The 16514-nt window shown below is 48.7% G+C and overlaps 1 protein-coding gene across 3 annotated transcripts in view; it reads right to left on the reverse strand.

The window, feature by feature from the left end:
• The window catches only part of WDR82 (WD repeat domain 82), a 65613-nt gene that overhangs the window by 31867 nt on the left and 17232 nt on the right, over nt 1-16514 (reverse strand). For all 3 annotated transcript variants that reach the window (XM_006028268.3, XM_025209649.1, XM_025209650.1), the window contains exon 2: nt 9419-9516. In XM_006028268.3, the coding sequence (XP_006028330.1) occupies nt 9419-9516 (98 nt within the window). The remainder of the gene's footprint in view (nt 1-9418; nt 9517-16514) is intronic.

The raw sequence follows: 16514 nt of genomic DNA on the forward strand, positions 1-16514 counted from the left end.
AGGAATGCCTAAGTAATGCAAATTTGCTTAGATTAGAATATGGAGACCAAGGGATTTTGGATGAGGACATTAAATCAGAAAAGATATAGTTAAGTCCCTAAAACTATGATGAACGCTCGAGCCCAAACTGGTTTCCTTCAGAGTTTTAAATTTTAGAGCAGAATTAGTGTGTCCATTATCTGAAGTGTTTAAATTAGATATTAAAGGAGAAAGACTCTAGACACCCAGAGAAGCACATATTGTAGTGATTCCAAAACCAAGTAAGGAGCTATCTAAATATACTTCATACAGACCTATAACTTTATTAAACCAAGAGGCAAAGGTGTTTGTATCTATCCAAGCAAATATCAAAAACTTCCCTGGCAGGGGCTAGGGTGAGTGGGGCCCCAACTGGGCCAAGTGCTGGGAAAAAATCTGAGCCCGGGTGGCTTATCCATGTGCACCCGAGCTGGGTGGGGGGTGCTCCTGCCGTTACGCAAACCCTGGTGGAGGCCCAGGGGGCACATGTCCCCCCGATCTGTGTGTGGGGTGCAGGCGGCGGCTGCTGCTGAACACTGGTCCAAACCCCAAGCTCCACTGCAGCTGCCTCAGGAACAGCACAAAGCCAAGTGCGTCCTGCCGCTGGGCTGAGCTGCCAACCCAGCAGTGGGACGCATGTGGAACTGCGCCACTCCCAGGGCAGCTGCAGCAGGACTTGGGGCTCAGAGACCAGTATGCAATGGCAGCCACCTGTGCCCCATGCACAGATAGGGGTAGCACATGCCCTCCCAGCCTCCGTCAGGGTTCACACAGTGGCAGGAGCCCCCCCGCACGCCTGCATGAGCCGCCTGGGCTCTGACTGTTCCACTGCCAGGGCCCCACTAACCCCAGCCCCTGCCCCACTCCCTCCCTCACTGCAGGGGCCTCAAAGTTCCCCCCCACCCCTCACTCCAGCCTCTTCCCCTTCACAGAATAGGTTGGTACTTGCCTGTCGTTCCCCAGGGATCTCGCTGGGGAACCAGGGCAGTGAGTGAGGGTAGTGAGTAGAGCCCAGAAGTGAGCCCTGGCTCTGATTTAAAGGGGAAGCACCTGGGACTGGGAGAGTGGGCATAGCCCTCTCCTCTTGTAGTGGACCCTCACATGGGGGGCCCTGAGGGAGAGAGCAACCAGGACCATAGACCCACCAGCCCTGTCTGAGGGGCAGAAAGGGGTGCCGTGGGGAGGAGGTTGTTTATGCATTACAGGAAGCCGAGCATGGGCACGAGCTGTCATCAGGTGTAGAGTCCAGGGCCATCAAGGGAACTCCTATCGCATCCACACCTGAACTAAGATTATGTCAAGACCACAGTAGTCAACCAAGACTACTATTTGGGGAGTCTATATCAGACCTACCAGGGGTGCAATCACCTACTTATGAGTGTACATAATGCTGTTACCAAGTTATAGATACATCTATAAGCACTGAGTTCAAATAACTTACGGAGTAATACTAATGAATTATGAGTTAAACCTTAGAATAGATAGCAATGTATTTGTACAAATATAAATATAGATATCTAAATATCTGAATATAAATTAATGTGCGTGTGTGTGTGAAGCTGAGGCTACACGATCTGAAATACTACGTCAATTGGGACAATGCAGAGGTCGGAGAAGAGAAAAAAGGACTGGACACACTTGTTTCATTACACCAACAAAGGACTAATGGGAGGGGCAGAGTTTCAGGTGTTACTGAGGCAATAGTTTTTCACGGGTTTCTGTAGGAAGTTCTGTAAGGGGTTCTTTTGTGGGAAGCTGATGTATGTTTAAGGGTTTAATATATGTAGCTGTATTTTTTTTTTGAATATGCTGTTTTTGCAATATGAAATTTTAGTAAAACACAGGTGCTTGATATGTGAAGCTTTGAAAGTATAGGGTGATAAGTATGTTCTTGCTGAAATTTTTTTTTTTTTTTTTTTAAAAGGTTTCCATTTGCCCAGTATGGGCCATATGTCTTAGAGTCATGCTCAGCGTTGGCTGCATTTAATTAATTTCATAATTGGTTCCCATTACTGAGCATGTGCTGCTTTTGGCAGCACTTTAATGATAGATAATGTATTTAATGAGCATTCTTTGTGGGCAAATGAAGACAAGGAGGTTTTCCCACACGCTGATTGCAGAGGGAGGTCAGGGAGGGGGGCAAAAAACCTAATCCTGTATTCAAGTAAATACTGTAACTACACAAAAAATCAGAACTTGTACATATTTGTATATAAGTAGATACACAAAAATAAATAAAAGATAGGTATCTCTCTCTCATAATATCAATCAATCTCTTGGATGAGTAGCAGACTACATTTCTTATTACCCTGAATAAACTTAATTAATTACAGACTCAAAATTGTATCCCACAAAGGCCTTGGCAAAGGAGGAGAATGATGCTTCCAAATGATATTCCAATTCACAGTAAACACTGGGTAAACATAGAGCAAACCTGCAGTCCAACAGACTTATATAAAGCTGAAAAAAATCTTCCAGGCCAAATTCTATATATAATCATTTCTTTATGACAGCAACAATAGTAGCTGGAAATAATGCATAAAAGAAAACATAGTCTTTAACTCCTATAAATAATACTGGATTTAATCTTAAGAAGCTATTAGGAAGCTTTAGTAACTAGAAACATATTTGGTATTATAATATGGGGACAATTATTAAAAAATATATTTAGATCTTTTGAAGAGCTAGAAAATACTGTAAGGAATATTAAAATCTCATTTTTCCATATCTGCAATTGAGACATTTTTCAACACATTCGCAAAGAAATGTAAACCTCAGAAAATATTGGTCATGCCCATGACAGACACAGACCTATTGCCTATGTTATATAAAGCAATTTTAAATCATCATACAAAATAAAAAAATTGTTTATGATTAAAAATGGAGCATAAAAACTGCATCCTAATTGTTAGGGTGACAGTATTTGGATCTGGGGGAGCACTGGATCTGCAGCTGAATTTTTATTCAGGCTATAACCTGTGGCCTAGCAAGCTGCTAACCACAAGGCACAATGGTATGTTAAAAGTAACACTGCAAGATGCTTAGGCAAGCATTTTCCTAACAATATAGTATTGTTGTAAGATATATAGCTCATCGTGCAAGAAAAACAGGATGCAGACCACTGGCTATCGTTAGGAGATAAAGCAGAAGTAAGACCTTGGAGATGGTGAGGAAATCAGCAAGAGACTTCAAGTGACGGAGAGAAGTAGGGATCAGGGTCTTAGGCATGCGCTCATAGCAAAAGACATGTAAATAAGTGAAATGAATAGGTAATTCCATGCTAATGAAATAAACAGTAAATAGAGGCAGAGCTTAAGAAGGGAAGGAATAAGGATGGAACAAAGGAAGGACAAAGGTGGGGTAAATGTTAATAAGCATAAACCAAGGTGTATAAATATGGAAACAACTAATGTTCATGGCTGCTCCCCGGTTTGTTGGAGCTCGCCTGAAGCTTCCTCCATTTTGAATAAAGCTGTTGGAAGAAGCAATGCGTGCACCGACCCGTTGTCTCCCCAGTTGTTAGGTGTTGCATGGAGCCGGGGTCGAACACCAATTAGTTATGAAGATTGGGAGACTATCTACAACGAAGATCCTAGCACATCCACCTGCACAGTGATAGAAGAAAGCTGTTTTAGAAGTTCTATGTTGATGGTATTTCACCCCAAGATACGTTTATGGTACAGGAACAGGTGAGTGCTGGAGGGGGTGTGGGCCATTGGGAAGATTCTACCCAATATGATGTACATGCTCCAGAAACAAGTTACTCTAGAAAAGGGTTGGAGACATGGTAAGGGTGGCAGTTATCAGATTATCTATTATGGTTTTCCTGAGAACCATACAACATAAAGATCATATGGAATTGATAACTCATCTTCTAGCATATGCAAGAAGTAAAATTGGGAAAGCCTGAAAGAGGAATGACACTCCTAAAGTTATGGACTGATGTAAAAAAGTTTGAAAAATTTTAGTAATAAAAATTTTGTCTTATCAATTCAGCATGGGGGGGGCAGGGAAAAGATACTTAGAAATGTCATAGATTTCATAGACATTGGGGCTGGAAGGGACCTCAAAATCTGGGAGAAGTTCTTGGAATCTACTGGAAAAGTATTCTGCCTCCAAACCAAAGTCTGAGAAACTTGCCTGATTACTGAAGGAGAATGCAGCTAGCAAGGGACATGAAGGGTAACAAGAAGGGTTTCTACAAGTATGTCATTAACAAGAGGAAGATCAGAGAAGTGTGGGTCCCTTACTGAATGAGGGAGACAACCTAGTGACAGAGAATGCAGAAAAGACTGAAGTGCTTTTTCACCTCAGTCTTCACAGGCAAAACCAGCTCCCTGACTACTGCACTAGGCAGCACAGTTTGGGGAAGAGGTAAGCAGCAAAAAGTAGTCAAAGAACAGGCTAGGGACTTTAGAAAAGCTGGACATATAAAAAAAGTCCATGGGGCCAGATGGGATGCACGCAAGGGTGCTGACGGAGTTGGCTGATGTGATTGCAGAGCCACTGATCATCACCTTTAAAACTTGTGGTAATCAGGAGAGGTCCTGGATGATCGGAAAAAAGCAAACATAGTGCCCATATTTAAGAAAGGAAGAAGGAGGATCCAGGGAATTACAGACCAGTCAGCCTCACTTCAGTCCCTAGAAAAATCACGGAGCAGAACTTCAAGGAATCCATTTCTATGCACTTGGAGGAGAAGAAGGTCATTAGGAACAGTCAGCATGGATTCACGAAGGGCAAGTCATGCCTAACCAACCTGATTGCCTTCTATGATGAGATACTGACTCTACGGATGTGCGGACACCAGTGGATGTAGTATACCTTGACTTCAGCAAGGCTTTTGATACAGTCTCCCACAACATTAGAAGATGCATCACGAACAGGTATAATGAGGTGATACTTCCCCTTTATGTGGCATTGGTACGGCTGCAGCTGGAATACTACATCCAGTTTTGGTTGCTGCACTTCAAGAAGGATGTGGATAACCTTGAAAGGGTCCAGAGGAGGGCTACTCATATGGTTAAGGACCTGCAAGTAAGGTCCTACAAGGAGAGACTGAGGGACCTGGATCTCTTCTGCCTCCGCAAGAGAACAGTGAAAGGTGATCCTGTGGTCATCTACAAATTTATCAGGGGGTGGCAGCAAGGAATAGGAGATACTTTGTTTATGAGGGCACCCCTTGGGGTGACTAGAAACAACAGACACAAACTGACAGAGAGCGGATTTAGATTGGACATCAGGAAGAACTTCCTCTCAGGAAGGCAGGGGTAGGCAACATTTTTAGCCGAAGTGCCAAAAAAAACACAATGTCTACCTTGGAAGGCATACCCAGAAAAATAAAATGAGGGGCAGAAGGGGCACAGTACATGGCAGAACACACTGCATATCAGTATATTTAATAATTATAAATGTTGTCTTTGTTGTTGTGTATTCCTGTTTTATTAAGCATACTGCAATGAGAGAGAGGGAGAGGGGAAAGAGAGAAAGAGAAAGAAGAGAGAGAAAGGAAAAGGAGAGCAGAGAGAGAACCAGACACACACACAGAACCACATGTGCACAAACACAGACAACCAGAACACACCCAGAACAGACACATGCACACATGCATCCAAAACCAGACATGTGTGCATACACAGATGCACAGAACCAGACAGAAGCAGACAAACACACAGAACCAGGTGTGCAGGCGCACGGAGCCGGGCGGCTGGGCCACCAGACAAAGTCCAACTCAAAAATGCCCTGGGCCCGCTGGAGCCCCTGTGCTGCCCTAGGAAGCCAGCCCCCAAGCTACAGCGTGGCCAGCTGAAGCCCCAGTCAGAGCCTGCCCATCAGCCCAACCTCCCACCCTACATAGCTAAGCCCGCAAAGGTGAGGCACTCCTGACAAGGGGCAGGCCAGACTCATCCCGGTGGGGGTGGGGCTGGGCTTGGAGCGGGTGGGAGTCAGGCGGGCTCAGCTGCAAGCAGCCCAGGCTCCATGGTGTGCAGAACCAGGTGTGCAGCCTGGGCTGGCTGCAGCTGGAAGGCTGCAAACAGCTAATACAGGCTCCTGCATCAGCTCCATACCAGCAGGTGCACGAATGTCTTGGAGTGGATGGTGGGGGAAGGACCTGAGGCAGCTCAACCCTGGCCTCTCCCCCGCTGCTGGCACAGAGCTAATGACTGGGCTCTGGAGTCCAGCACAGCTGTTTGTAGCCAGCCTGGGCTCTGGACAGCTGCGCCAGGCAGGCTGCAAACAGCTGCGCCAGGGCTGCAAACAGCTGCGCCAGGCAGGCTGCAAACAGCTGCGCCAAGCTCCACAGCCCCGGCATCAGCTCCATGCTCGCAGTGATTCCTCATGCACCTCAGAGCAGACAGCAGGAGGGTTGTGCTGCCTCAGACCCTATCCCTGCTGTCTGCTCTAAGGTGCGCGAGGAGTCACCGCCAGCACGGATCTGATGCTGGAGCTGTGGAGCTTAGCACAGCTGTTTGCAGCCTGCCCGCTACAGCTGTCCAGAGACCAGGCTGGCTACAAACAGCTGTGCTGGGCTCCGGAACCCAGTCATCAGCTCTGTGCCAGCAGTGGGAGAGAGGCCGGGGTTACGCTGCCTCAGGTCCTTCCCCCACCGTCCGGCTCCAAGGCACGCATGCACCCGCCAGTACGGGGCTGATTCAGGAGCCTGGAGCAGCTGTTTGCAGCCTCCTGGCTGCAGCCAGCCCAGGCTCTGGGTAGCTGTTGCCAGCCACTGAGCCCGGGCTGTTTGCAGCACGGCTTGCAGCCTCCCAGTCACCTGCTGGGAGCAGCCCAGGTTCCATGGCTGGCAGCAGGTGCCTAGAGCCTGGGCTGGTGGTGGTGTGCTGAACAAAATGGCCTCATGTGCCATGCTCAGCACGCGTGCTACAGGTTGCCGACCCCTTCAGTAAGGGTTACCAGAATCTGGAGTGGGCTTCCAAGGGAGGTGGTACTCTCCCCTACCCTAGAGGTCTTTAAAAGGAGACTGGAAAAGCACCTGGCTGCAGTCATCTGATCCCAGCGCTCTTTCCTGCCCATGGCAGGGGGTCAAGCTCAATGATCTACAGTCCCTTCTGACCCTAAAAATCTATGAAACATTCTTGCAGCAAGATAAGGAAGTGGGCTGGATGAATGGACTGTAAGGTGGATACAAAACTGGCTGGAGCATCGGGCTCAGAGAGTAGTAATGAATGGCTCCATGTCCAGTTGGCAGTCTGTATCAAGTGGAGTGCCCCAGAGTTGGTCCTGAGGCTGGTTTTGTTCAATGTCTTCATCAATGACCTGGCAGATGGCATAGAGTGCACCCTCAGCAAAGTTTGCAGATGACACCAAGCTGGGAGCAGTAGTAGATACGCTGGAGGGTAGGGCTAGGATTCAGTGTGACCTACCCTTGGAGGATTGGGCCAAAAGGAATCTCATGAGGTTCAACAAGGACAAGTGCAAAGTCCTGCACTTAGGATGGAACAATCCCAGGCACCAGTACAGGCTGGGGGCCGACTGGCTGGACAGCAACTCTGTAGAAAAGGACCTGGAGGTTACAGTGGACAATAAGCTGAACATAAACCAACAGCAGTGTCCTTGTTGCCAAGAAGGCTAACAGAATACTGGACTGCATTGGTAGGAGTGCTGTAAGCAGGGCAAGGAAAGTGATTATTCCCCTCTACTCAGCACTTGGTGAGGCCACATCTGGAGTACTATGTTCAGTTTTGGGTCCGCCACTACAGAAATGATGTGGACAAATTGGAAAGAGTCCAGTGGAGGGCCACCAAAATGGTAAGGGCCTGGGGCACATGACTTATGAGGAGAGGCTGAGGGAACTGGGCTTACTTAGTCTAGAAGAGACTGAGAGGGGATTTAACATCAGCCTTCAACTACCTGAAGGGGAGGGGGTTTGAAAGAGGATGGAGCTAGACTGTTCTCAGTGGTGGCAGATGACAGAACATGGAGAAGCCATCCCAAGTTGCAGCAAAGGAAGTTTAGCTTAAGTATTAAAAATAATTTTCTCACCAGGAGGGTAGGAAAAACACTGGAACAGGTTGCCGAGAGAGGTTGTGGAATCTCTATCCTTGGAAGCTTTTAAGACCTGGCTAGACAAAGCCTTGGCTAAGATGATCTTGCTGGGGATGGTCTTGCTTTGAGTAGGGGGTTAGACTAGATGACCTCTTGAGGTCCCTTCCAACCCTAATTTTTTATGATTCTATAATACAAGTCATGAGCTAACAGTTAAGAACAAATTTAGAACAAATCTGAAATCTCAAGTAGAGATGGGTGGAAGACAGCCTTGTATTACATACAGGCATGAATATTTAAGAAGGTCACATTTAGAAATGGACAAACAAAAAAGCTTGTTATCAACTAAGAAATATAAAGTAGAGATGCCCTGATACATCAGTCTCATACAGAATCGGCACCAATATAGGGAAAACTGACAGTATCAGAAATAGGCTTTTTTTGCCTGTGACCCAGTTCCAGCCTGCAGCAGCAGCCTACCTTCACCCTGCACGCAGATCCAGGGGTCACATCCCCACCATTCCCTCCCGGGATGTGCGCAACAGCAGGAACCACCCGCTCCCCAACCTCGAACAAGCCGCTTGCAGCGCCATTCCACGCCCCACCCTGCCTGTGCTGTGCCTGCCCCAGGCCCTGCCCCACTTCTTCCCTCACTGCAGGGGCCTCGATCTGCGCCCCCCCCCCACTTCCCCATCCCCATATAAAGGAGCCATGAGACTGGAAAGAACAGAAGAAAAAGAACGCAAGACCCCTGTGGACATTCACTTAGGTTAAAGGAGCACACCTGAGGGAAGATAAATATCCGTCTTACACACACCCTGACCCATACCCCCAGCCTGGGGATTGGGTGTACCTTTAAATTTGTTATTTGATAAATCAGATTTGGTAATAAAGCTTATTACAAAAAAGAAGGGCTGGTAGAAAGACCAAACTTCATAAACACATCCTTAGCACAATTTTCTATGGAGTTGTACAGGGACAAAACCCTCACAGTGTCATTTTAAAATCCTAACTACTAAAAATATGAGCACCCCAATGAGTAATAAATATGTTCATTAAACAGACAGAGAAACTTAGGGCACAAAAGCTTCTTAACATTTGTCTATTCACTTAGCCAGTGAACAAAATAGCTCAAATCTCGCTTCCACTATAGATCGTATTAATGTTCTTGGTTATTGAAAGTAAAGGAAATACTAGAAACAAATGGTCATTATGTGTTAAGGGATGCCTTTGGGCAATGCTTTAAAATAAACATTTTATTATTACTATGGAGATGTCTATTTATTATCTGAAGGCTGGTGTAAAAGCTTTCCCTAGCTCCTTCATCACTGTTTATCTAAATGTGACACCTGACTTCAGATAAATTAAAAATACTTAACTAGAGTTAGTCACTTACCATCTATTTTGTTGGAGCTGTACACCACAGTGTTGGCTGCATGTGTGTACCTGATGAGGTCCACTCCATACTTTTTACTGTACAGCGTTCTCTTTGGTCTGTCAGAGGAATATAGAAATAATTAGGCTTTCTTCTTCAAAATGAGAGTTCAATCCACAGTCTAACAGTCTTGAAACATGAAGGTTCTGGTTTCCACCTATGCTCAGAGATGATCTGACAAAGGAGACAAACTGAGAAGAACCCTGACAACCACCATTCTCCTATGCTGTAAATAAAAACCACCCAGAATTCCCATAAATTGCTGATGGCATGGACAGACATTTGTACTGCTTCAAGTGCCTTTTAAACACTTCAAAATGTGAAAGGACATATGTCATTTATCAGCGAGGTGCTTCAAACCAGACCACAACAACTCTGAATGAAACAGGAATATTATAAGCGCTTCATTGTGAAACACTGTTACCCTTGTACCTTCCAGAAGAGCCCTCCCTCCCCTGGCCAGAAGCAGATGGAGGAGGAAGAGGAAGACACAAGGAGTCATTCCTGATTGGGACTGCAAAGCAAATGTACAGCCATCAAGATACAGTTTAGATGTCACCACCACTAAAATGGCAAAGGTATCTCTATTTCTTCATTCCCTCAAATCCAGCAGGTGAACAGAAGTACACTGATATTCTGACAATACCTCTGCACCCTCTACCCCATGTTCAATAAACCAACACTGTGCCAGCAGCCCTGGCCAAGGACATGGATGGATTTACACATGGTCACCAGCAGGTCCATGTTGACAGATTAGTGAGAGATGGAAAGAAAATTCAAAGGCATGCAAAGGGGAAGAGCCATATTTAGCCTAAAAAGGGTGCTACAGAGGCATCCCAAAGGTTACTCAGGCATAGGAAAGAGGGGTACAGCTGCATCTACTGACATAATGGGAGAGGAGTGTAAACACATCCTACTGTGACCTGTTATATGAGTCTATGATTTTGTGCTTAGGCTAGTCACCAAAGGGATTTGTACCTTTGCCATTCAGCTCTTACATACTTTGATTAGCTAATTATGTCCATGAGACAGAAGTATTTTTATTTGCAAATGCAATCAATCAAAAAGCAACAGTATTGCCAACCCTCCTGACCCCTACTGCCAATCAGGAGGTTCAATATTTTCAGACCAGTAGAACGTGGTTGAAACACACAGCAGACTGGTACAGAGTGTTCACACAGAACCATTCACCCTCTTCCTATCCATCTTATTTCTCTGATGATAGGGATCATGTAACAAGTGAGGAGACAAGATAATATGATTTTTTTTTTTTTTTAACAGGGCAAAATGGAATACAGGCCATTTGGCAATCTTTCCCTTGGTACTACTTGTTTAAGTATCCTGGATACAATTTGTGGGCTATAGTTCAAGTCTGATGGCATCTGAGTAGTGAATTCCTGGAGCTTCACTAATAATAGCTAGCATGCAGTGAATGAGGGTATCAGCTTGAGCAGGTGAAGGTGGGTCACATGAGTTCAGCCAGCTGTCAGAGAGTGGCAAAGTTTCACACCTTTAAGAAGAGAGACTGTGCAGGGTCTTCTGCAAGCTGTTATTAGGTACTAGAGCAGCATACTCAGCCTAGAACTTCAACATAGGGCTGCCCTGCTTCAGACACCCATTAATAGAGTGCTTTATTGTTTCCTACTCAGAGGATAGGTATTCAAACTTCCACTGAAGGTACTCATCCAGCCAGGCTCTTGGGTTGAAAAATAACCTGCTTCTTTCCAGGGTAGCACCATAACTCACTTGACCCCTCCAAGCAGCTGGGTCTTCAAAACAGCAGGAGAGTGTAGAGCAGGGGTGGTCAAAATACAGCCTGCAGGCCAGATCTGGCCCACGAGGCCGTTCTATTCGGCCCACAGGGCCCTTAAAAATTTTTTGAAAATGACTATTTGTCTGTCCTTGGCTCCTGTCAAAAATGAATATTCCAGGCAAGGCAGAACACTGATGCGACCAACAAGGCTGAGGGAACAGAAATGTTGAGGGATATACCCAGCAGGCTCACAATGAACAAGATTAAAAAAAGAGAGAGAGAAAGAGCATTCAGGCTGCTCTACATTTTGCACCCTCCCCCCTAAACCAAAGGCTTTTTTTCCCATAGGCAGAGAAGTTCCCTCCCTTCTCACTCCCACCCCTACCAAGTCCTTTTCAAATCAAGGGTTACCTTCCCCAGCCTCCAACCAGGCCCCACCACAGCAACTGATAACCATCCTTCAACTCCAACAGCAGCTCTCCAACATCTAGGCTACCTTGCCTAGCCCCTCAACATTGCACCAGACAAGAGCTGTCCTCCCAAACCCCAACGGTAGCAACAACAGGGCCAGGGTTACCCCTCCGCAATCTCTCAAGTGCCCACCAGGGTCATGGCCGTATATACCAACTATACAGAGCTTCATCCTGTCTCAGCACCTCCTCCCACCCTTCTCCACTCTCCTCTCATGCCAGAGAATTTGCCCCAGGGACGCATCTTCACACCCAAGACAGCAGCTCACTCATATATACACCAGCCTATGTTTTCTGCTCCGCAAAGCTTTCCTTTGCCAACACTGGCTATAAATAGACATGATCCTTGGAGCAGGTTCAGCTGTGCCAGAATGCGTCCCAGCACTGCAGATTCACTTCACTGGGCAATGCAGGCATTGCCCATTGTTCCATGTCAGGGTATGTCAGCTCAATATCGTGCGTCCAAGGAATCCCCAGCCAGTTAGCGACCCATTTGACTGTGTAAGTGTCAACGCCACAGTCCCCTAGTTTTTTTTAACAAGAATGGGGTGAGAGACAGTGTCGAAGGCCTTCATGAAGTCCAGAAAGACTACATTCACTGCTACCCCTGCGTCTAAGGATTCAGTGACCTGGTCATAGAAGGCCACCAGGTTGGTCTGACAGGACCTGCCTCTAATGAACCCATGTTGGTTGCTCCTAAGCATAACCTCCCCTGCTGGCCCCTCGTGGACATGTGCCAGGATAATTCTCTCAAAAAGCTTACCCAGGATCAAGGCAAGACTAACTGGCCTATAGTTTCCTGGGTCCTCCTTCCCTTTTTTCCAAAATGGGAACTACACTGGCTCTTTTCCAGGCCTCTGGCACTACACCAGAGCACCACAAGTGCTCGTAAAGCCGTGCCAGGGGTCCCGCAATGACCTCTGCCAATTCCCTCAGCACCCTGGGGTGGAGGTCGTCAGGACCAGCTGACTTAAATACTTCCAGTCCCTCCAGAAGTTTCCTGACTAGATCCTCACTGACCCTAGGCCTGGGTGTGCCTCCTGGGCTGGGGGAAGGGGGGGGGTACCCAGGGTCTCCCTGGGGCCGATCACTGAGCTGGGGAGGCACAGGGGAGCCCCCAGCGTGCTCCCCAGAAGATCCAGAAGTGGACTGGAAGTACTTCCAGTCCACGTCTGGGTTTGCCGCCAAGCATGTGGAGGGGCCCCCCGCACTCCTGTGCGGCACCCTGGCATTGCAGTGTTCACAAGCCACATCTAATCAAATATTTCAGTTCAAATACTTGTGGCTATTGGGACATAAAATTAACATGGGGGTACTTTTTTAGGTTTTTTTTTACTAAATGTAAGTCAACTAAACATGATAAATCAGATCACGCTCTATTTAGGACACTGGAAAGTTTTCCAGAAAACCCACATCTCTAGTCAGGGCATCCCTGAAAAGAACATCCTCACAGTTGTTACGTTCAAGGGACTTCGTCTTTGGTGCCTAGTACTAGCTTATGAACTTCCGGGCCTCCTATGCTCAGACCTCTGGAATGGTCTCAGCCTTAACCTCACAGATGATGTGCAGCAGCCAAGCAAAAGTGACCATCCAGGGCAGGTAGCACTAAGTATCCAGGAGCACCCCTAGGGCCCTCCACCATGCCTCCATATGCCCAAAACGTGTACTCCATGGCCATCCAGCAGCTGCACAGGTAATAGCTGAGCAGTCCCTTCCCAGCATCCAAGTGTCCAGTACGGGCCTTCATGAACCACAGAAAAAGAAGACAAGCTGAGTCCCAGGATGCAGAGACACAGAATGGTCACAGCCTCAAGCTAAGGGCTGGGAGCAGCACAGGCACATAGTCCTGGCTTCATAAAGGACACCCAACTAGAATTCCACTCCTGTGACCAGGTTTGAGCTTCAAGGGAGACTGAGACACCCCCTGGTGGCCAAGCAACTCTTAGCCAGATCCAGCTCTAGGATGCCCTCCTCTTCTTACTCACTTGCCACACCTTGATGTAGTTCAGGAGTAGGCAACGTTTTTTGGCTCGAGTGTCGAAAAAACCACAATGCCTACCTTGAAAGGTGCCAGAGCGCTGGCATATCACAAAAACAAAATGAGGGCTGAGGAGTACATAGCAGGACACACTGCATATTAGAGTTATAAGGTCTCTCTCTATATATAATAAAACTATTGTTGTAAGTAAAGTAAATAAGGTTTCTAAAATGCATAAGTTTCATTTAAAACTGAATTAAAAAGCAGATCCTACCAGTTTAGTGTGATCCTTGCCCTTGCAGCACGGGGCTGGGGCCAGGGCCCACTGGCACCCTGGGGCTGGGGTCCAGGCCATGGGCGGTGAGGGCCCACTGGCAGCCCGGGGCCATTGGCAGTGTCAGGATGAGGTGGGGCCCGTGTAGGTGCTCAGCCCCAGCCCCACACGGGCCCCATCCCCACGCTGCCAATGGACCGGCCCGGCAGCAGCGGTGAGGGCTGGGGCCAGGGCCATCTGCCGGGGGGGGGCCCGCCAGCAGCACGTGGCCAGGGACGCCTGTAGCGCTGGGAAAGGGCCAGGGCCTGTGCAGGTCCATGGCCCCAGTCCCGTCCCGATGCTGCAGATGGCCCCAGCCCAGCGCTGGCATTGGGCCGGGGCCCAGAGCAGCGATGGAGCTGGCTGGGGCTGGGCCGCCAGCAGCACGTGGCCAGGCCCGGGGACGGGGCCTGCGGCGGGGGGAGGGTGTCGGCGGGAGCCTGCCGGTAGCGTGTGGCTAGCAGCATGGGGCTGGGCCCGGGGCCATCAGGGCACGGATGTGGCTGGGGATGGGGCCCATGGCGGGGACAGGCTAGGGTTGGGGCCAGGGGCTCTTACCTGGCCCGCATGGTCAGGGTGTTCCGGGGCCTGGGTCCAGCGGTGGCAAGTCCAGCTAACAGGGGTCAGCAGCAGCACAAGGCTATTCCCAGGCAGCCATGTGCTGCTCAATCTGGGCACGCCCATTCCCATCCCTTGGGGCAGGAAGCATCCCGCGTGCCAATAAAAACCATGCCGTGTGCCACATTGGGCACATGTGCCATAGGTTGCCGACCCCTGATGTAGTTGTTTGATTGAAAGGGAGGCTGCCTAATGGATCCTAGAGCAAGCCCCAGTTCCTCTAGATGCCAGCTAGCTCTTCCAGGCTTCTGCCGGTCTCCACTCTGCCCTTGCTAGGTGAGCCCCAATGGCCTTTCAGTGCCTTTTCCCAGGGCATCTACCAGCCTTAAGAGTGAAGCACAGCCTCCAGCCTCCCCTACAGCCATGCCTATGCCTCACAAGTGACCAATTAATGACTTTATTGGGCACTTGGCCCCAATCCAATACCAGGCTACCTCAGACCTTTACACCCCTTGCTGGGGCCTCAGCCTTACCAACCTCAGCCATTCTCTTACTGGTTCTCCTAGTTTAGGCCAGCTGTGCGGGATCTCACTTTGCGGTTCCAGCCCATGACCACCTAATCCAGCTTTGTCTTTGCCCTGTCCTAGGCAATACATGTGCTGAGCATGCTTAGTCTTCTGGACCCCTGGCCCTCGTCTCCGTCCTTTTCATGCACAGGACCCCCTGGCCCAGATTCTGCTGTTCCTGGGCACTGGGCCTCCCTGGCTCTCATCTGGTTCCTGCTTTTCTCTCTCTCTAGGCTTCAACCTCCCGCTCAGGCTTAAGCCTATGGTATGCCCCAAATCAAGGCCCCGATAGGGCCCCGAACACTGGCATGCCCCCGACACCTTGCTGTGGGTTAAACCACCATGCACCCCTCGAGCACCTCACCATGGCCTCCATACACTCCCCTTTCAGCCATACCTAAACCACCAGTTGAAATTGTAACCAAGGAGTAAGCCTTCTGGCTAACACAAACTAAACCCCTCTGGGTCTGAACATAAACAATGGCTAACTGCCTGCATAACAAGGTTTCCCTTTCCCCCATGTAATATTCCCCTGTACAGCAGTAGCACTGTTTGTGTTCCTCAAGATAGCTCCAGTGCCGGCCAGGAGCTCTCCTGCATTCCTCCTGCTCTGGAGCTCTTGCCTCCGCAGCCTCCAGGGCCAGACTGCCCCTCCTGGCTCAGGGACCACGTTTATATATCTCCCTGGCCCCGCTCCCTTCCAGTCAGATGCGTCCCCAAGCTGAGTTTCGTAATTGAGCTTGCCACCTCAACCCCAGGATAACCTACTATTGCTGGCCTCTCCTGTTCTCATATCTCGTCTCCCATGCAGGGCTCTAACCCACGGAATTAATGCTACACAGCTAGTTGTGCAGTAAATGCTTGTATCAGGTAAATCCACAGGTACCCATTCCCTGGCAGCTCATAATGAGCAGCTTTCCCCACTTGCCCTGCTGCTCCTTCAGCCTTAAACACGAGCCTTCAAGCTCTCCGTTACTACTCCTGGCAATCACTGCTCATGTTTGGCCTGGAAGCAGTAGTATACCTTCTGCAGGTGGTCTCATAAATCAGGGGTGTCAATCAGAGCAGAGGCTCTCCACCAGGATACCAGAAGTTGGGGGTGTGGCTACAGAGGGGCTGGGCTTGCCATAGAATTTGGGACTATAGGCCCCACTGGACATGGCAATGGGTAGCATAAGGACAAACAAAGGCTGTGTGATGTAGTCCTCGGTTACCCAATGGCTGCCCAGCCCGTTGCCACTGCCATCATTGCCTATCTGTCCCAGGAGGATCCCCAGTCTGGATCTGGCCTGGGGCATAGGCTAAGTTTGATACCCCTGCCATACATGACCATCCTCTGCAGTGTCCTGTATCCTTTCCTCCTTTGGCATGGGATACTGGAATCTCAGCTCTCCAGCCCAGAGCTCTGTTAAAACAGGG

The sequence above is a fragment of the Alligator sinensis genome, unplaced genomic scaffold, assembly GCF_000455745.1.
Source record: "Alligator sinensis unplaced genomic scaffold, ASM45574v1 scaffold487_1, whole genome shotgun sequence".
Taxonomy (NCBI): domain Eukaryota; kingdom Metazoa; phylum Chordata; order Crocodylia; family Alligatoridae; genus Alligator; species Alligator sinensis.